Raw genomic sequence first — 21,185 nt, 5'->3', positions numbered from 1 at the left:
ATTAGTGTACACTGAAGCAGTGGAGGGAGGAAGCAAGGGACAGACAAAACTGACCTACTTCATATAAAAGGAGCTAGCTACATAAAGGAGGATGTTCTTTAGTGCCAAGAAGGAATATAACTTGTTTCACTTAATTAAAACCAGTTTTTATTTGACATTAAAAAACCCAGTAAATGACATGAGGCCAGTACGGTACTGCTTTTCCTCCCCCAAAAACCACAGCAAGGCTGAGCTTATGAGTTCTCTGAACTCTTTTTTAGGTGTGATGAACAGGATGTACTTTTACAGGCCTTAGCTTGGTACAGTTAACAGTTCAAGTACTTACTATTTTTCTCACCACAGGTGTACAGTAGGTTTGAAATTAACACAAGAATGCAAATTGTACAGTTGGTCCACAGGGAAACATCCTACAAGGGCAGATGCTGCATCCTTTCACCTTTAAGGGTTGTAGATGGAGCAACATATCCTCCCTACAACGCAGTGAGCCCATGGACAGTGTTGTACAGTCACCATCTCACCGCCCTGCTGCTTCTAGGTTGGAATCAGATATAAAACCCCACAGCATCTCTTTCCCCCCACCCCCCAAGGTTAGTCATAATTCTTAGCAGTGGGACCATGAGTGACTGCCCCTTATGGTATTAGGCAGTCATGCCTATTAGATGGCTCCCTGGCACTACAGTGCTGATCTTGGCCTTTGCTGGGGTGGATGTAGGAACACAGGACATGATGAGGACACAGTCCGGCTATCCTCTGTGACTTGGGGTAGGATTCTGGAAGCAAATGGGCTGGAGAGCTCTGTGCAGTGTCCAACAATATGGCATGAAGAAATTCCAAACCCAGCCAGGGTGCCACGCCAGGAAATCAGCCCAGCATCTGCTTGGTTGGAGCCATTGTAGGACACAGCTTCTTTAACAGAACCACACCTCATGTGCCCAGGCTGCAGGGGGGGCCAAGCAGGTGCTATTTCTAAATGCACACAGTAAATGCTGTGTATCAACAACACAGCACTGACCGCCTCTTCTGATTTGCATGTTGTTGTCCTTTCATAAAATGACCTCCTCCAGAGGAGAGGGCTGACTTCCCCATTCATTACTACCTGGCCCTGTGCAACTTCAGGATTTCCACCAAGCCTCCTCTCACAGATAGCCAGTCTGCTCCCCTCCCTCCTGCAGGCTGGAGTACAGTCACTTACACAGCTTCCTCCAGGGCTGGCCTGAAAGAGGGGAGCGTCTCTCAAACAAGAACAGTACAAACACAGGCCTGCTGAGCAGGACCACTTACCGCATTTGCAGGGGAGCAATTCTTATTCAGCTATCAGCTGCATCCTCCTTTGGGTTACTCAGGTACTTCACCAGGTAGGCAGTGAGTGATGCTCCCAAAGCCTGTATCCCTTCCCCACCCTGTGGGCTGCAGAGTGGAAGGAATGATTACCTAGGGGCAGATCCCAGCAAAGTGGATCCCATCATTATATTTCCAGGCAAAAGCTGGAGCTGGGCAGCTTTTGCTCCTGTGCTGGAGATAGCTTGGATTTACATTGCAATGGTTTATGGCACTCTGAGTCAGTCAGGGAAGGGTAATGCTGCCTGTAGCATAGGTATGCAAACGTGAAACCAATCGCTGAGCCAACCAACACATCTGTGGGGTGGAAACAAAAGGGTTATTCACACGCAGCACTGTCTCACTGAGCCCCATGGAGCTATGCTCAGATACCATGACAATAGGCAAAGTGGGGCCGTGGCAAACCCACTGCTGTTCAGAGCTCTAAGGGGGACCATGCAATGACTGTGCCAGCAAAGGTCTCTTCCAGGCAGCGATCCCCAAATACACTTTCCCGTTCATAAGTACCCGTCCCATGGCACAGTTACAGGCACTACACACAGCGGAACTGAAAGCTCTGCCCTGCTCATGGTGCTCCAATTAGAGCTGCCACTTAATCTTCAGCTCTAGCACTGAGCAGAGCACACATTTCCCAGTGAGCTCTCTGCCTCCGATACTTACGGCTCAGAGAGATCACGACCCTGGAAAGGACTTTTTCTTTCACCAACATTCCCTCATCCCACTTAGAGCCCTGAACATCAGTGCCCCATGCTATCTATCCAGGGTCTTCTGTGGTGCCCATCACCATGGTCACTGAGCATGCCCCAACTACTGAACACTGTTCCCACAGGACAACCCACAGCCCCTGCTATGCTCTCCCCAGGCGGGCATGCTCACCTTGCCAATGGTGCTTGTAATCACAGGTGCGGGACAGAGCGATGAGGAGTGCGCCGAGCAGTGGTGATAAGAAAGCACAGAGCCGCCAGGATTTTCCACGCCCGCCAGGGGCGAAGCAGTGCAGTTTTCCTGCCAGGTACAAGGCAGAGAAGGCAAGACCAGCAAAGGCAACTGGACAAAAGGGGGAAATTCACATCACTGAGGAACCCATGCTCAGAGAGTCCCAGCTCAGGGGCCATCCATTGCCAGGAGTGATTTAAGAGTATAAAGGACCCTTCTAAGCTTGTCCTGAAAGGACACTAGGCAAAAAGCCAGGGAGCCAGGGCTGGGGAGGTAGTACTGATACCTGGCACTCGAGAACTCCGCAAACAGCAGTGAACCTTGTGCACTGCCATTTTCCAGAGGGAAAAGTGAGGCCTGGCAAGAAGTCAATGAACATGTCCCAGGCCATGTGGCAAGGCAGTGGCAAAGTTGATCCCGCCTCCCAGGCACCTGCTCACCCTTGTTTGGTTCTCCCATGCTGCACTACAAAGAGGAAACAAACGCTTACAAGAGGAATGCCCACTCGGGAAGCTCTTGCGTCCCTCAGTCACCACGTCCACATCACCGGTGCACACCAGCTTGGAGTTTGCCCGTCCATCTGGAAAGCAGCGGTAGAAGAAATCCGGCCGTGGCCTAATGGGCAGAAAAGCAAAGCATGTGACCCTGCACCATGCAGAGGAGGAGACACGTAGCAGCAGGCATGGTTTGACTGGACGCTCCCCTGCTCAGGCTAAAGTACCAGAGGGCATCCTTGCCTGCCTGCTCTGGAATCTCCCCCAGCACAGCCCTCTAGGAGCCTTCAAAATACCTCTGCTGTCCACACAGCACCCAAACCCACGGGTCCATTCCAGGAACCACAAAGAGTTCTGAGAAGGGACATGGGGTAGAGAATGGGGTATGGAGTCCTTCACCCCCAAGTGGCTGGCAGCTCTGGAAGTGAGAGAGCCTGACTAGAACAGACAGTCATTGCCCTCCAACAGCTGCTCAGCAGCCGGGGGGGGGGGGGGAAGCCTGTGACTGACCTGTAGCCACACCTCAACTGGCAGAGGAGTGAATGTGCTACAATGACTCAATTCCCCTCGGAGTCTGGTAGAGACCCTCCAAGAATAGCCTAGTGCAGTGGTGAGAGCATGCAGGGAAAGCTCACCTTGCCACTGCTGCTTCGTGGGGAGACACAAAGGGTCATTCCCCAGGGCCGTCGGGCTGTCCCAACACTAAATTCACAGAGGGTGGGTGTTTAAAACAGCCCCTGCTCTGTGGTTAAGAGAGTGCCCCCAGCCTGTCCCCGCACTTCCCCCAAAAGGGTCTGTGAAAATTCAGCCAGTGCACTGCTGACTGCGTGGGTCTGTGGGCGCTGGCAATTAATGGATCTTCTTACCTCCCCACAACTAGCTTCACAGCATTTGTGAAGACCCCGTTCAGGGCAAGAGCAAGGCTGGCAGCTAGAAGAGAGTGAAGAGCCCACATCAGCACCAAACGCATGTTAATATTTAACCAGCCCACACCCGCAGCAGGGGTTGGAGAAACTTTGCAGGTGGAGTTGGCCAAGCACCTAATCAGTAGCCTCTGTCAGAGGGATGCTTTAGCTGGTGCTGATGCTGCATTGGTCTGCGTGTCTGAATTGACTTGAGAGGTGGCACACGGGCAGTGGGGAAGACCGTGCCTTGCCCAGCAACACTGAGCATTCCCTGCAGGTGTTTGCCTTAGGGAAGGGCTGGACTGTGGTTCAGATAAGAGTGGACAATGGTCTGGGAAGGGCTAAGCACACATGTTCCCGCCCAAAGAGGTGTGTTGTGTGTGTGTTTTTTTTTTTTTTATAAAGAAAAATGGGTGAAATCCTGGTTCCATAGAAGCCACTGTTTTGCCACTGACTTCAGTGGAGCCAGGATGTTGCCCAGTAAGTGAAAGGCACACAGTGGGAGACAGTCCAGCGAATAGACCCCAAGAGGAAGGAAGTTCCCAATTCCCTAATGCTGTGTGAGACCAGCAATGGATTCAAGAAACCCCTCCTCCCCTCAGGCCCATTCTCCATCACATGGAGGTTCCTGAGCCATAACAAGGAGATGCCCCCACCCTAGGCTGTGACATTAGCCACAGCTCTAAACCATTGTGAGAGTACAACGATGCTCTCTCTCTTCCACGTGCTAGGGGCTGATCCACCTTGATTTACCCACTGGGTGTTACTGCTGCTAGGAGGAAAAGCTTGTTTTCCCCAGGGATGCCCTCAGTTCAGCGCAATGGTGTTGGTGCAACTGTCAGGATTGCTGGGGGGAGCTCACCCAAAAAGGCCTCCTGCGTGTCTCTGCGGTCAACTTTCATGAGGAATTTTGCCAGAAGGATGAACGTCAGGGGAAACAAAAACGAAATTAACTGCAACGACACAAGACAGCATAGCCACAACATTGCATGTTTGTTCCTGGAGCTCCCGCGGCTTCCCAACCAAAAAATCAATGCATGAGCTGTTAAAGGAGGCTAAAAACCTTCACCCCTAAACCAAATAGTGCTCCCCCACTTCGCTCTTTACAAACCGAAAGCTGATCCCAGCTATTAGCGTCAGTAGCGAATCCTGAATAAGCGTAGGTACCAGTAGCACGGCTTCCTCTCTGCTGTCTGCCATCCAGCTCTCACTAATGCCCTAACCTGCGGGGTGCAAAGGCCATCAGTAGGGAGCTCTCCAGATACAAGGACAGCAAAGATAAAGAACAGCAGCCAAAAATTCTCCCTGTTAAAAAGCTCCAATCCGTGTAATATCCTTGCCCTGCTGCTGCTGCTTCTGTTTAGGTGAGCTCTTAAGGGGCCTATGTTCATATACCTCTGTAGAATGCCAAGCACATTGTAGGAGCCGTATAAATAATCACACTGACATAGGGGCCTGCAGTCTCGGCTTGCTTTCCTACATCACTTCCGCTGTGGCGCTCTCTCGCTGCTGTTCATTCAGATGTTGCTTCCTGAGAACACTACGGCCCCTGAGCATGTTTCACTTTCTAGGCGCTTTGCAAATATTAACTAATTAATCCATCAGCTGTAGCATCCAAATTGTTTGCTAGGGAGAAAAACAAGAGCAGCTGTCAGGAGACAGCAGTTGTTATTGCTGATATCTCAGGGACAACGGACTCTTGGGGATTGTGTCACAATACCCAGTGCTCCAGGGAATGCTCGTCTTCAGACTAGCCCAAATGTCATTTGCTGTCACTTTGGGAGTTTTACATGGCACTTGACCTAAAGGTCAACTCACCAAATCCAAATGCCATGCAAGAGTTTTCTCCTTTAGCATTTCCTACATGCCCCTTCAACAAAAAGAAACTAGTTCTTTGCCCCCAAAGTCACTGACCAATCTAAGAACTGCAGCATCTCACCAGAAATGCCACTTCCCTAAATCAAGGGACACAGCCCATCAACAAAACACTGTCTACCTGAAAGCTGGTTAGTTTACTGTTAACACATTTTTTAATCTCCCGTCCTACCCCTGACCTGGAGTTCAGTTTTTGTGGTTTTATCGTCACATTTTCCTATTTTAAATGTTTTTTCTCCCCCCGTTGCTATGTGAAACCCCACACAAACATCAGGGGAAGTTGCGTCCAGGCAGCACTGTACATGCAGTCGGCTTCACTATAGGAACTGGTATAGAATTAAAATTCTCTCTTCCAGTTATAATGATCTTAAGTGCTACCTGCAGCTATAGTAGGTAAACAGTCTTCAGAGAGAAGCCTGTTTTTTTCTGAGGATGTCCCTATAATCCTCTGTGTAACATTTCCATTCTTCTTGAGCTTCATTCAGGTTGTGAGTCATCACAGCACTTCAGCATGTGCTTTAACTCTAATCACAAGCTAAAGTGCTTTGTTGGATCAGCAGTTCACTGACACCCAGTAACCACTCATCCAATCGATCATCATTTCTACCCCTCTTCCCATCTCATCTTTCCCCTGCCTCTCTTTCTCTAGGGATCTACATTCCCTCTTCTTTGGCTTGGTTGTATAGTTATATCTCCTACCTTACATCCAATACAAACTTTTAAATCACCAAAAATTTGGCCCAAAAGGTGAGGTTTTGTTAAAAACAAAATGTCTTATAAAACTTAGACCAACAGAAACAATTTCACAGTTGATTTTAAATAATATTCCCTGGCAGTGTGTGAAATGCAAAGCTCTGCAGCACTGAAAACCTGACAGTAAAACTGACTGTGAACAAACATGAAACTGATTTTCAGTGTCCAAGCTGAAATGCAAAAGGTAATCTCAGAGCATCAGTAAGGAGAGGTACATCAGATTTTAAACATTCTTTCATTTCTAATAATCTAAAATATCATTAGTAATGTAAATTAAGAAGAGTGTTTGTTTCCATGATTTTTTAGCTGATGGCTATTATTTTAGAGGAAAACTATGATTTAAAGAAAAAAAATCTAAGAAGAGAGCGTAGTGAAGTGGGTGAATACTTACAAACATGAGCTTGGTGGGTACATGGTCCGCTTCTATGTATGGGTTTTTATAAAGCCACATCTCTTCAGGCTGTATGACACGTTGAAATGGAGGCAGAAGTTCCATGATCCTAGAGAAAAAACAACACTTTGGAAAGGTGCATGCTAGTGCTGGGATTTGGGTAGTTATAAGGAGGTGGCCAGCTGAGTGACTCCCACTTACTCTCTCACACAATACAAGAACAAGGAGACACCTAATGAAATTAAAAGGCAACAATGGTTGAAACTGATGAAATACTTTGCAAGCACCTATTGCCACAAGGCATTGTTAGAAACACTCAAATCACCCAGCCAGAACAAGCTTATGCTCAAATAAATTTGTTAGTCTCTAAGGTGCCACAAGTCCTCCTTTTCTTTTTTTGCGAATACAGACTAACACGGCTGCTACTCTGAAACCAGCCAGCACAGTGATTCTGTTGCATTACCAGAGGATCCAAGAGGTCGGTCGAATTGAAAAAGGCACTAGCTATTTACACGACTAATATGAATTCCATTCTCATATATACTAGCTATGATAAAAATATAGGAGATAAAACCATATGCTTCAGGGCACACGCCAACCACTGACTGCTTAGGGCTAGGAGAAAACTTTCCCAATTAGCAGGTTATTGTATGATTGACTATGAAGCATCAATTACAGGATACAGTCAGAGGCTAGGTACTGAAATAGATGGGTCATTGGTATTTTCAGATATGTCCAATCCTATCTTTCTAACTGCCTAATGAGTAGGCAGATTGCATCTTGGGCTTGTCTACATGAGAAAGCTACACTGGTTTAAGGTGTAAATTTAAACCTATATAGTTAAACCACTGCAAAAAGCTATGTGGACACTGATTCTGACTTAAGAGTGGCTTATCTCACAGGAATTGCCAAGGGCGAGGTCCCTCTAGTCCTGTATCGAATCTGTGACAGTGGCCAGCACCAGATGCCTCAGAGGAAGGTCCAAGAACTCTGCAGTAGGTAAATGTGAGATAATCCATGGTCAGCATTAGGGCTCCTTCTGATCTCTCATAGTTGGAGATTGGCTTAAACCCTGAAGCACAAGATTTAATATCCCTGTTTAACATTAGTTACTACTCTGGATATTCTTTTTATCCATATAACTATCCAATCCCTTTTTGACTCTTGCAGAGTTTTGGTCTCAGTGACATCCTGTGGCAATGAGTCCCACAGCTCAATTATCATTTCAGTCCATTTATCAGGTATAGATTTAAGGCATAGTGGTCTGTAATTGCCAGGATCCAGAGCCATGCTTAAATATAGCCACATCATCTGTTACCTTCCAATCTCTACTTTACTCAACAGGTTTAAACTGAAGTGTCATGTACCAGTTTAACTGTATCAATTTAAGAACCAGTTTAAGTTAGACAGGCAACTCTCCTCTATAGTCAAGGCCTCTATCTCAATGAAGGGAACCTCCTCTATGTTGAAAGTGACCCGAAAGAGGAAACCTCAAGCCAAGTCAGCCACATACCGCTGTGCTGAATCCCTCCAGGCTGGCCCGTGGGGCATTCCACACCAGGACAGGTTTAACCTAATCTCCAAAAATTAAAAGCAGGTTCTCTGTAGCTGCCATCCAGTGCCCTGGTTCTGGGGTGTCACAGATACCCGGAGCTTCCCACCATTAAGGCACAGCGCAGCCCGGGCTACCGGTGACAGTGGTTACCCCTTGGTAGCGGGTGGCCCAAGTGCCAGGAGTGGGCTGGCTCTCAGCCCAGTGGCACAGAGGGATCACATCAACAGCACCCAAGAGGGTGGGGCCTGCCCTGGGGGGATCCCCGCGTGTGCTAAAGTGGGGGGTTCCCCCGCCCTGGCCCCGCCCCCAACAGGGGGTGTTTCCCAGGGGGATCCCCCTCTGTGCTGTATGGGGGGGGCTGCCCCGGGGATCCCCGTCTGCTACAGGGGGTTCCCCGGGCGTGTCCCGAACGGGGACCCCCCCGCCTGCGCCACGTGTCTCCCGGCCGGGCCCCACTCACAGGAAGGCCCCGAAGAGCAGGCCCCGCGCGCCCACTTCGGCCACCAGCCGCGGCCCCTCCATGCTCCGGGCGGGCGCTCGCTGCAGCCGGGCCCGGCGGCTCCTCCCCGGCCGCGCCCGCCGACGTGGCTGCAGCCCGCGCCGCCGGCTGCTGCGGCCCCGCCCGGCCCCGGGAACCCCCGCCCCAGCCGCACGTTACACCAGCGCCCCGCTGCAATGCAGGGGGAGTGAAGAGGCGAAACCTGGTCGCTGTTTTTTCCACCAAATGCATCCGACGGAGTGAGCTGTGGCTCACGAAAGCTGATGCTCTAATAAATGTGTTAGTCTCTACGGTGCCACAAGTCCTCCTTTTCTTTTTGTGACAAGAGCGTGGCCATTCTCCCCCCGGAGCTTTTACTCATGCTGGCGCACGAGATATTTAGAATGACTTTAAAAAACGATCACGGGGGAAGAATTCATGGGTTACTTTTTAAAAAGCTGGGAGAAGAGGGCATTCACCAAATAATCTCTTTTACAAACGAAGCAAGAGTTAAAGATACACCCAGGGGGAATTGGCAAAAATCACAGAGCAAGCAGTAAACCAAGGGCTTAAAAGTAAAAGATTTAATAAGGAAGCATATTCTGAATTTCAGCCTCGGGGCTGTGTGTTACCTTTTTGTGCTGAAACTTCTGAGATTAAGCTGCCTCCTCTTAGGTGTCTGTAAAATGTCCAGTACACTTTGGGTGCAATATAAATAAGACCAACAGGAAACATTTAAGCCACTTGGCAGAGTATCCATAGATCAGTTACAAATTTGGAATCGTCAAGATTACCAAACAAAAACCCTTTCCTATTGAACCAGTCCCTCCTTTAGACATATAGAAAAGCACCAGCTACAAATAATGAACAACACTAGAATTCAGGGTGGTACTGCATTAGTGTCTTTCGTCTACCTCTACTTCAACAATCCCATATGAAGCACAGTTATTAGTATAAATGTCAACTGACAATATTTTATAGAAGGACAATCAATATGTAAGATCACAAAGCAGTTGCACATACATTTAGAAAAGCACAAATATTAAATATACACTAAAGATCTAAGATACAGACGCTAGATTAATGCTCCAGTTCAGCTAGGATGACAGCACCAGAGAACAAGTATGAAAGAATCGGGCCTTGACTTATTTTTCAAAGCAACTGATTCTGTTGACTCTAGAGGCTTTGAAATATAAAATATATGAGCTGTTACTTCTGGCTATACAAAGTTCCTCATGGTGTGCTTTGTAAAACAGAACTGCAGAATGCTTTCCATAGATTCCAGGCCTTTGCTCTGTGATCATCCATATTAAAGAGGCTTTATTATAAATACATAGAGGCTCTTTCTAGAGAGCTTTTCTAAAAGACCACATTTGTAACATTTTTATTCTCAGCTGAATTCACACACTGGTGTCAATAAATATTTTACATTATATCTGTTTATTGGTCACTTGGTTTGCGGTGTGTTTTTGTTGCTGTCCATAGACTGTTTATGTTCTCTGTCCATAGACTGAAAGTTACAATATGAAAAAATTCACATTCTTAATTGGAACATTCAGAACAATTTATTGAAGTCAACCTCAAGCAAACTTTTAAATCAGTGGAATGTCATTAAAAACCTTTCCAAATTAATCCTCACAGAAGCAAAAACACATCTGAATTCCAAAGTATTTGTAAAATAAAAAAGGCAACATCTCAGTAAATATAATGTACAAAAATTATATGATCCTACCATCACAACATTCAGTAAGAAGCTAAAATATTACAGGCAATTCTAAATACACTTTAACTAGTTGACAATAAGCTATCTATATACAGGTCAACCAAGCTTTACAGGTTTCACACTATGCAAGAGAACATAGGCCAAACAACAACCCCCCATCCCAATATTGTATATCTCAAAGTCTATGCGGCAACATCAAGTCATAATACAGTAATGCCCCAGTGGAACATCCCCAGGGAAAATTAACACTACTTTGTTAGTGTCAAGAGCTTCTAGCCAAGTTCTAGAAACTCCTAAGACATTGACTTTAGTGAATATTGATGCTTTGCTATTAAAGACTCAAGTGATTTAGTTAAAATAACATTTCACAGAATCTACAAAGTTTGTTACAGATAAACAAAGTCTACAGAAATAACAACTCTACAAAGGTCATTGTTACAGATAAAGATTACATGGAAATGAAAACAGAATCTGTAGGTATCTGTGTTTGTTGTGCAATATCACTTGTGTAGATACACGAGTTAAATTTTAATAGCAACCCCAAATATGCACATACCCTTATACAAAAAAGACAATCTTATTACTTGCCAGTTGTAATAGTTATTTATCGTCTTGGTTTTCAGTGGCAACATGATTAGTTTGCTTATAAATGAAAAAAAAAAATGACACTAGAAATGAGATATGGATCAATATTAATGAACAGGAAGCAAATGTATTTTATCCAGTCTATTTGTAAATCGAAAGTGAACGAGAATTCCTTAAAACGTCCAGTGCTACACTATGGGACAAATGTTTGGGAGAAGATCAAACAAATAGCCACGGTTGCTTTTCAAGCTAGAAGAGACACCATTAAAAATGGCAGTTGTCTCACTCTTGTGCACAAATACAATCAGTACCACATGACAAACAGTGAATGCATGGCTTTGGCAAATTCATATCTATTTTCCCTTTTTGTTTTTATATTGTCCTATACGAAGTACAGACAGTTTCAGTTTTATAATCCTCCCACCCTCACCAGGGTAAAAGTACCTGAGTTTGCCACTCAGGAGTAGAATATAATAGGAAACAAGCATTTTTCTTTTTTCTGAATGACATCTTGAATACATCCAGAATTTCAGGAGTGTATCGTAAGTGCAAACGTCTTTTGCTATACAAAAATAAGTGGTAGGGGTTGAGGGAGTGGATACAATATTATAAAGCAAAGGACATCAAAAAGTTGCTGGTGTCTCATGCAATAATACACTTCTCATTAAGAGCATACATAAGTCTGAGACATCTGCTTTGAAAAACTCTCTCCATTTTGCCTTGAATACACTGGGAGTGGAAAATAATTTTTAACTCAAGTTAAGGAGGGAGGTAAAGAGACTTAATGTCGTATATAAAAAATGTTATCTATGTATAAATAAAATAGCTGTAAAAATAATGAACTGCAGAGCTTCAAGTACATTAAACCCTGAATTCAATGAGGCAGAGGTTTCAATGTTAAAGTGACTACTTCGTACCAGCGGCAGACATTCTCATTCCCCTACCCCACCTCCCTAACCCAACCCAGATAATTTTTTTTGTAAATTTCAGTATATACATATTTTACGTCTAGAAGTTCACTTTCTATTATGTCTAGTAAACGTGTCTTTCTGATTCCACCTGGAAACTAAGATATAACAAGTTTTTAGTGGAAAGACCGAACGAAACATTCTATCCCTTTCACTCCATGTTAGACTCTCTAAGCCTCTGGTGGTAAACATAGTGAAGATAATTCATCCAGAAAAACTTGCCCTTACAATTTAGCTGTCCTGAGCTGCAAATGCCTCCACTCTTACGTCCTACTGACGAGATGACAAGCCAATTTTACAGACTATCGGAAAACTTCAGTAATTAATCCTTACACCATTAGGGCATGGTCCACAGAACCTCTGATCTGAACTAAGAGGCATACGCTATAATAAAAGGGCTCCAGTAAAGTAAACCAGAAACATCTGTGCAGGGCAGCTCAAGTATTGCATTACTGTGGAGCCAGCAAAATATCATCATCTACAGTCAGGAGTTTGCTGAAAGTCTGACCCTATTTTAACATTTAGGGGACAAAAAAATCCAAATGAGAGGGGAAAAACAAATGTGATTGGCACCTGCTTCACTTAAGAAAGGGCTGCCAGATTATTATATACTGTTAATTAAAGCACTTTATTTTCCAGCCAGGAAGTAACAAACCACCACTGCATTCTCTTCTTTGCAGCAAATTGTAGGACTCCGGACTAAAACTTCCAAACAAACAAAAAAAACCCCTCTCTAGCACTTTTCCTAGAGTTCAATTTAGTGACACTGAAAGTTTAATTCAACAGCCCAAAATACACAGAAATACTGATAAATCAAAATGTCAATATTTACCGTAACAAATTTATAGCAACAAATTTCTGCTTTACTACAAAAGTTGTTATTCTTCCATTCACTTTAAATAACGTTACAAAACATGGTTAAAATTTGTTTTCAGCATATTCTGTGTTCTGCATACAAAACCATCACCTAAATAAAGAGAATCCCCAGTTATCACCAATTTATTTCAACCTGATGTTCTCTTATTTCACTAAAAAGCTTCCTGATGCTTTGGAAATTCTCCCTCTGTCCAGCAGGTAGAAAACCAATTCAAGTTTTATACTCATAATTATACACATTTAAAAGCAATCCTTGTCCTCACACCACCCATGTCTCAGCCCAGCTGTTGGCTGCTTTCAGTTACAGTTTTCTTATGAAAAGGATTAAACAAGAGAGGACAACTAGCAAGAACTTTGAAACTAAAGATATAAAGTGACACGGAGTGACAACTGACTCCATGAACCTCACAGCATTATAGGATTTGCTAAACTTTCAGAGTACCTATGCCCAATATGCTGATATGTCAGAATATATTTTGATTACTTCACATGGCAATTAATATTTTGAAACAGCTGTCAGCTCATTGACATCTCAAATGCTTAAGGCATTTTGACATTGCCATTCCTCTCCTATCAATGACAAGACAGTGTTGACATACTATAGGAGAAAGCACATGAGAACACTTCATCATACAGTATTTGCAAAGTTCAGCACTTCCTGGTTTACTATATCCAAAAATCATCTGAACAACAGAAAACCTAACATTCTATTATACAATGTAAACAGATCAGGTCTTATGGACTCCACCAAGGAAAGAGCTGTGTTTGGAATTTTAGAAAAGGGTGAAAACCCCCTCCATTAAGAGTTTTGTTTTTTTTTTTTAATCACAAACAAAAAAGCAAAGAAAAATAAAATCCTGTTTTGTTTAAATTTTTCTTCATTTTTTTTTTTTTTTTGTAAAAAATACCAAAATATAACACTGCTTACAAGCAAGATTAGTGTTTTAGACATTCACTTCAGTATTGGCCACAACAGGGCAAGTGATCTGCATTTTCCATCAGTACTCTAAACCATAAACTAACCCAAAGATCACATAAGAGATCTATACTAGGTAACAAAACAAAAAACCCCACACAAACTGAGTTTACTGGAAAGGGATCTGTAAATTCTTCCAAGAGGAATAGCTTCCAGGTCAGTGAAGTGGCATTTCAGGTGCTTCAAAGGCTGTAGTGTATTTTGTTATTTTTGCAATTGCACAAAAAAGAAAAAAAAAAAAAAAGTACAAATTTGACCCCCCTCTCACCGGATGAGAAGTAATTTGAGAATGCAAAAGGAAACCTGGTACAAAGGTGAGCCATATTCCAAAGCCCTATAGTATTATTTTCCACCCCTTTATTAATCACTTTCTGGACCTGAGATGCCACCATGTACCTGCAGGTCTATACAGACATTTTCCCAGAGACAATGTTGAATGTTCTTCAGAATTAATAAAAAAATTCTCTCTCTGCCATGTGCCAGCCATGCCTTGTATTAATTCCTTCCATGTGGGGGTGCTCCAGAACACCCAGTGGCAGAAAGTTAGTGTAAAGTTAGCTAGTAATATCAGTACTCCAGCCATAGCCTACAAAATAAAGGATTACAGTTGACTATGCTAACTATACTGGGATATACACAGTACTTTGTAAGACTGAGTGCCTTAGTGTAGGCCCAATATATACCCTGTTAATTCAGGAAGTGCTTTTAAGAACTGATTTTTCACTATTGGATAAAAATCAATGAAGATAAATTCAATTGGGAGATATATCCCCACCTCTGCAAATCTAAACACCCCTGCTCCCCAAAACTCTCTTAAAAACACATAATACACACATGGGGCTGATCCCCTATTCCTTTAACACTCAAGAACTCCCTTTGAAATCAATGGGAGTTTGGGAGGAAGGTACCAGAGGATCAGGCCCTAAGAGAATCACCATGAAACAAGCACAGACTAGACATCTGATAAATACATAGAAAAGGGCTCAATCCTGCACCCACTGAAGTCAATGACAAAGCTCACAATGACTCCAATGAAAGCAGGATCAGGGGTTTCGCTAGGATGAATGTAGTGCAATGTCCATAAGCTATCCATGAATCCTCTCCACCCAAAACTGCCCTCCAAACGAAGCGAGGCAGAAAAGTGACCATTGCACAGTTAAGCTCTTTCTATGCTTCCTTTGTCAACTAACATCGCTCATTTTAACAATGAGGAACCATAATTCCTTCCCCTCCCCTTTTTTGTTAAAAGTATCTAGTGAAATAAAAAGCACTTCAAGAGAAAAAAAAGAAGAGAAAAGTGGATAATACTCCTAATTTCCTATGTGAAAATCTTTACAACATTATTCATAATAAGTTAAGCATGATGAGATGAAATCCATTTTCTCAAAAGACCTTTAAAGATGAATGCAACTGGAATGAAGGCATTTCACTGTCCACTGCTCTGAAACCCACATCACTCCTCATGGTGTTACGTGAAAGCTGTTTGTAGATTGGGGAGGGTTGGTACTCTCCCTTTTTTAATAATTAGACATACATTGATTGGTTTTGCTACTCTTTTTTTTTTTTTTTTTTAGACATGCTGAGTGATCAGGACCAGAATCCTCAACATCCTTTAAAATTAAATAAATAAATATGTTATGTTTTCCTTTCTACACTCAAAGAACATATTTTAACACAATATTCTTTTCAACGTCAAACGGTTTGCTTTTTTTGTTTCCCCCCCCCTTAAGAAAGCCAAGACATTTCTGTTTTCCAACAGTTAGAGCTGCTGAAGCACATTCAAGGGTAAGGTAAGAAAAGGACAAGAAGAGAAACACCCCCCCGCTCCCCCCAAAAAACGGACACCACTGACTGCTTCTGCTTGCCAAGATTAGATGGTCCCTTTCCAAGTTCCAACAAGGCAGCACTCATGATGAAGACTGAATGTGTCATAGCAGTCTCTTCAAGTTCATCATCTATTTGCTATTTATTGTTTGTTTGTTTTTTTGAACAAATTTATTCCTTTGCTTCTTCTCCAGGGTTCTGTGGTTGCAATTTGCATTTTATCTTGCTCCAATACTCTGGTGCCACAGGAGATTTGGGGTTATGTTCAGAGCAGCAGAGACGGCTATCCAATGCTGATGCCACTAAGGCTCCCTTCTCATGATCTTTACAGAACGAACGAGGGCAAAACTCGCAGAATGAAATTGCAGGATTGCTACAGATGTCACACTGGTGCCATGGACATTCCCACTTTCCTGAAGATGGAAGAAGGGAGGAAGAAGGGAGGGAGAGAAAGGAAAGAGACAGGAAGCTGAAGTTAGTCTTTATCTGGGGTAGATATTGGAATTGATCTTTATCATTCCATGTAGTACAGAGTCATTCAACTCTATGCATAAAAGATACTTCCCAAAAGTCAGCTTTTATTGAAGTTCCTGCATCTGTCTTTCACAAGGATTGGATTGGAAGCAGTTATTGACAAATTTATATTTTTGAACCTCAGGTTGACTATAAGCAAAACATTACTGCACTGTAGAGCCAAATGTAACCAGATTCACCTCCCTTGGCACCAGAACACATTGTGTAGTTGCAACATAGAGAGTTGGCGTCTATGCACATCTGACTTGTGAAATTCACTGTTTTCTGGGTCTGAACATAGTAATCATTTGGATACAAAGATTGATTTAGGATACCCATTTCAGTGTAACAGAATCATACTGCACTATATTGTTAAAAACAAAGAATGGCTGAGTTATGAGTCATAAATTAGAAGGTGGCTCAGACAAGAGTGGGATCGGGCAATACCATATTTAAGCACAACAGAGACCACCACAAAAACTTGCAGGCATGCATTAGCATAACCACATGCCAAACTGTCAGGTTGTAAAATTAGACTGAGCATGTCAAAAAGGAAAGTTAACAGCTTCTCCTTTCCCTCACACTGAAATCATGCTATATTCCTTTAAACTGGGGTGCTGTAGAGAAAACAGGAAGCACTCTCCTTCTTCAGGACATAACGCCCTGCATCCACAGCATGCCCAGACTCTTAGTCAGAGAGTAAGAGCAGCACCAAGACAGGACTCCAGATCTCTAGCATGATTGTGTCTGCTTCCATCAGGGCAGGTAAAAAACAAAATTTACTTCTTGAAGTTGTTCACCAGTATTTTCTTGCTGATCAAATGTAATAATTTATGTCTGTAGTAAAGAAAATTTGGAAGGAAGCTTTCTGTACTTCTATATATTGCTGTCCTGAAAAGGCACATCTCAGATTGAACTCCATTCATAGCACAAAATGTTCCACTTAATTCAGTCATGGATTAATGTGAGCCTCCAGTTAATTTGATCGAGGCCTCTAGAAACAGATAGTATAAAACCAGGATAAAGTGTTTTTGTTTTTAATCACAATTTGCTATTGCTAGTTATCGCTGGATAATTTGAGCCTAAACTACAAAGAGCTACCTTTTTTAATTAATAAGGAAAAAGACAAAAAATAAAGAGACCCAAAGAAAACCCACATGATTAGAAGATAAGAGATTTAGAGAGACTGTTACAAATTTAAGCACTAGCATGTGCTGTGCATAGCTGGTGTCATAAGCATTACCACGTAATATGAACTCGGGAGCCATATGAGACCAAGACTGACTAATTATTTCAATCAAAATAAAGTAAGCAAATGTGATCCAAACAGGAGAAAGGCTCTGTAATGAAGTCACAGCTTTTTAAACTGTTCGCTGGTGATCTATGTCTCCACACAGATCTTTCTTTAGAAATATTGCTACCTAAGGAGATTTCTCAATACAGAAGAGCATTGCAAAAGCAAACCTGTCATATTTACAATAGGTGGACATCACAGTTCGGATTAAGCTACAACTTTATATGCAGCATGATATCCTTGAACCAAACAAAGAATCTGGTGGCCATGGGAAAGCACTTACCAAATGGTGGTTGAGTCAGGTTAAGGCATAGGAGGTGGTATGCTTTGGGGCAGTCCTTTTTGTCACACATGACTAGTTCTCCTCCATCTCCACACTGGAAACAGTTGTCCTCATGCATCTGCTTCTGCTCTGTTTTTATTTTCCGTTTCTTCTGCTTTAGCTTGGCATTCTTTGCCTTCTCTTCATTCGCTGTTGCAAACGCCGTCTGGCAATCAAAAGGAAAAAAGTCACCACATTAACAATTTTAGTCAATAAATAAGAGTCACTTTAAAAAGCCACATGGCCCCCCAAAAGTCAACTGTGGGTTATTATTTCTGCAAATCATGCTCAACGAAGTTTAGTGTACCCAGTGACTCCCATCTCCATCTCCCCTGCCGCATACAGTTTTGAAACAAGTTAGAATGTTGCCAGATTACTATTAGTGAGCTGTAATATGATGGTAATATCCAAAGGCCCCAGGATGATTGGTCTCTATTGCAGTAGGATTTGTACTCACACAGAGACAGTCCCTTCCTCAGAGAGCTTATGCATATAATAGCTACGTGAGCAGAAACTTCAGTCACTTCTCTGCCCCTACAGAGATAATACTTCATAAGAAGCTGATTAAGGTCAGCACTCTAGGCTGGGACCAGAACAAAGCACAACAGCAAAACAAGTTTCCAGATCCTCAAACATGCAGGGGAATTTCACAATGCTTTCCATGTTGGAACGGCAAAAACAGAAGTAAAACATGGGACAAGATTTATTAAAAAGTCAGGCACCCTGAACATGATGGGCCTGTTCCATGCCACGTCTGGGTAACATCCTGGTTGGCTGCTCTCTTCCATCCTAGAGATGGGTACATTTACTGTAGTACAAACTTGTAAAGCCTTTAGGGGAATCTTCAGGGTACTAAACAGATATTACATTACATGAAACAGATCTCTATTCACTCTCCTCTCAGAAACAGAAATTTCAATACAAGTGCACTGAGCTCAATTTTTGTACAACTAACCTTCGGCCGTACTCCTAGGAAGCCACTGCAGTTTTCTGCTCCACAATGGCATTCAGTCCTACCATTGCCCAGACAGTCCAAATTATAATTAAATGTTAACTCCATCCCTGAAATTTAAAGAAAAACTATTCACACACAAGACGTGGGGGAGAAACACAAAAGTGATAATTCAGCTTTAGCATTTTCTCCCTTCACATTAACACCACTATTTTTAAAAGGGCATAGTTACAAGATCACAATATTTATAACTATATCCAAAATATTGAGATGAAACATACTCATGAAGCAACAACTAGAGAAGTTGTAAGTAGCAAGGCAGAACAAATGATCCAGAATCCATGTTCTGAGGACGACAACTCAGTTTTGTTCTGTTCTAAAAACCAATGATTCAACAACCAATAATATTGTGGTTGTAGAACTAAAAGTCTTATGAGCCTGGTTACAACACAGCATTGAAATAATTTCTTTTTAAACACTCCTTTCTAGGTAGAATACACTCACATAGAAGCCCCAAATATTTTGTTTCCCTTTACTGATTGTGTCCATTTTCCCATTTGGATAAACACTGATTACTGTTTTTTAGTTTTTCTGAAAAGGGACAAAGCGTCCTTCCTCTGCTTTGTTTATACAGTGCCAGCATAGCTTTGGACCAGACAGGAGCACTACACACTGTTTTTCTACAGATCATAGAGAAACATTGGCTACTCTATCATTTTAATCTGTTTAAAGTGGTAGATTAGTTACAAAATGTTTAGCATCTGGAGGCTGTTCCAGATCTGATGTTAGGGAAAGGATCTGAAATTGGGGGTCTATGCAGACATGGCAGAAAGAGTTAACAATGAATTTCTCTGTGTTTTCAAGCATTAGGTGAAGCCCTGGATATATTTTTTGTTTGTGATAAAGCAAGTTTCATCTTTAATATTCTGCATTTCATCTTAAGTTGCTCCTAATGAGGCTATGCATATGAAGAGCTAGAACTTCTTGACAGTGCATTTTCTTTGTCCCAATGGGTAACTTAAAGTCATTGTAAATGTCATTGAGACTAATAACTTCAGAAGGTAAAAAGTGGGTGAGCTGCTAACTGATTTCCATTTTAGGAGAGGAGGGCACATGCAGTATGGAGGCTTCTTTATACCTGCAGGAATATCACAGAGAGCGAAGAGGCCAACTCTAACATCCCCGTTCACTGTCCATTTCTGTGTTTCACAGTTTGGATTACAACTGTGGTTCATAAAACGAGAATAATTCCCTTTCGGACCAGCATCTATTATCCGGTCCTTCAATAAAGAGACAAAAACACAGATTTAGGATCAGACAAACAAAAGTCTTCCTTTGACAAGTCAAGTAGCTATGATTGCAGATAATATATTTAGACAGATACTTGATAAATGAGTTATAATGGATATTGGCTTTTCCTGGAAGTAACTTTTACCTAAAGCTCCTCAGCGCTTATGCAGGGAGAAATGAATGGCTTACGGTATTGCTAATGAGCTCTGGATCCTTCCATGTCTGGTTCAACCCCAATCCTGGTCAACAGAGACCTAAATGAGTTACCCTCCAAATACAACTTTTTGATGACCAATCAGAAATATGCTGGAATTGCAATGCATTTCTATCAGACAGGTGCCCACATTCCACTCCGACTGACAGTCTTGTTGACAGTATCAGCAGACAAACTATGGACTGAACAGACCATGGGAATTAATTTTCCCACTCCCCACAGTAGCCCCACTAAGTCAAGGCTGAGGCCCAATGGTCCATGAAGTACCCACTGTATGAAAAGAGGACTTCACTCTCTGGGACCTTTCACATGCACTGAATGATTACATTTTAGCTAGAAGTGAAAAAAAAAAGTAATTCTTGTGCTTGAAACATGGAACCTGATCCTCCGATCTTAAGGCCTAGTCCCGTAAGCAGCAGTACATTAGAGAGATATGGTGCTTTACCTTTGTAACGGTTAACATATAAAAATTGGTTATGCTGTTCTCATGGGCACGTTTGATCCGCAATCGGCATTCTTCTTCATCAATTAATTCACCAACATATTCATTTACAAATTCACCCTGCAAAGTCAACCAAAGAAACCCATGCTTATTGCCTGCTATCTGTATAGTTAAAAAGAAAGAGAAAGCATAGAAAAATGGGATGGGAAGCCCTGAAGGATCAATTTTGTCCATTGCAAGGCCTAAGTAGGGTGGCTCCTTAGGATAATCAAAGTATTGAGAACTGGTTAAAATAAACTACTACAAAACAGTGGCCAGTATAGAAAAAATACATATGCACTAAAGTTTAGATTAGTTACAGAACTGTCCTTCAAAATGGAAGCATCACACCTAGAATTTTTAATAAAGCAGCAATTAAATAGTTATCCCGTTTTGAAGGACACATTTGATTAATGAGTTGTATCGTTCTTGGTCAATTGCA

General features: G+C 42.6%; 2 protein-coding genes and 1 long non-coding RNA gene across 11 annotated transcripts in view; 1 reads left to right on the top strand and 2 right to left on the bottom strand.

Moving 5' to 3' along the window:
• Window positions 1-342: 342 nt before the first annotated feature.
• Window positions 343-17,899, bottom strand: PLPP5 (phospholipid phosphatase 5). Of its 5 annotated transcripts, none has more exons than XM_043503146.1 (8): window positions 17,768-17,799; window positions 9,358-9,432; window positions 6,693-6,801; window positions 4,536-4,626; window positions 3,635-3,698; window positions 2,765-2,889; window positions 2,215-2,385; window positions 343-1,635 (listed from the first exon to the last, which is right to left on the bottom strand). In XM_043503146.1, the coding sequence occupies exons 3-8, from the start codon at window positions 6,795-6,797 to the stop codon at window positions 1,466-1,468; spliced, it is 726 nt and encodes a 241-aa protein (XP_043359081.1). In that variant the 5' UTR covers window positions 6,798-6,801; window positions 9,358-9,432; window positions 17,768-17,799; the 3' UTR covers window positions 343-1,465. The 5 variants fall into 5 exon arrangements, with proteins under 5 accessions (XP_043359081.1, XP_038240773.1, XP_038240775.1 ...); XM_038384845.2 differs by lacking the exons at window positions 9,358-9,432; window positions 17,768-17,799 and adding an exon at window positions 8,708-8,849 and having other exon boundaries at window positions 343-1,213; window positions 1,432-1,635; XM_038384847.2 differs by lacking the exon at window positions 9,358-9,432 and having other exon boundaries at window positions 17,768-17,899.
• Window positions 10,268-21,185, bottom strand: part of NSD3 (nuclear receptor binding SET domain protein 3) — a 70,467-nt gene continuing 59,549 nt past the window's right edge. For 4 of the 5 annotated variants that reach the window (XM_043503135.1, XM_038384830.2, XM_038384829.2 and 1 more), the window contains 5 exons: window positions 20,708-20,824; window positions 19,897-20,038; window positions 18,762-18,868; window positions 17,768-17,972; window positions 10,268-16,090 (listed from right to left, as the gene is read on the bottom strand). In XM_043503135.1, coding sequence (XP_043359070.1) covers window positions 15,849-16,090; window positions 17,768-17,972; window positions 18,762-18,868; window positions 19,897-20,038; window positions 20,708-20,824 — 813 coding nt within the window. In that variant the 3' untranslated portion in view covers window positions 10,268-15,848. Of the gene's footprint in view, window positions 16,091-17,767; window positions 17,973-18,761; window positions 18,869-19,896; window positions 20,039-20,707; window positions 20,825-21,185 lie in introns of those variants that run through there. The other variant, XR_006277155.1, reaches the window with a different exon arrangement.
• LOC122457564 overlaps window positions 16,085-21,185 on the top strand; it is a 27,277-nt gene continuing 22,176 nt past the window's right edge. Inside the window, exon 1 of the long non-coding RNA XR_006277165.1 lies at window positions 16,085-16,955. This is a non-coding gene — a long non-coding RNA (uncharacterized LOC122457564). The remainder of the gene's footprint in view (window positions 16,956-21,185) is intronic.

The sequence above is a fragment of the Dermochelys coriacea genome, chromosome 26 (genome assembly GCF_009764565.3).
Source record: "Dermochelys coriacea isolate rDerCor1 chromosome 26, rDerCor1.pri.v4, whole genome shotgun sequence".
Classification (NCBI taxonomy): domain Eukaryota; kingdom Metazoa; phylum Chordata; order Testudines; family Dermochelyidae; genus Dermochelys; species Dermochelys coriacea.
This window is presented reverse-complemented; position numbering and strand designations above follow the sequence as displayed.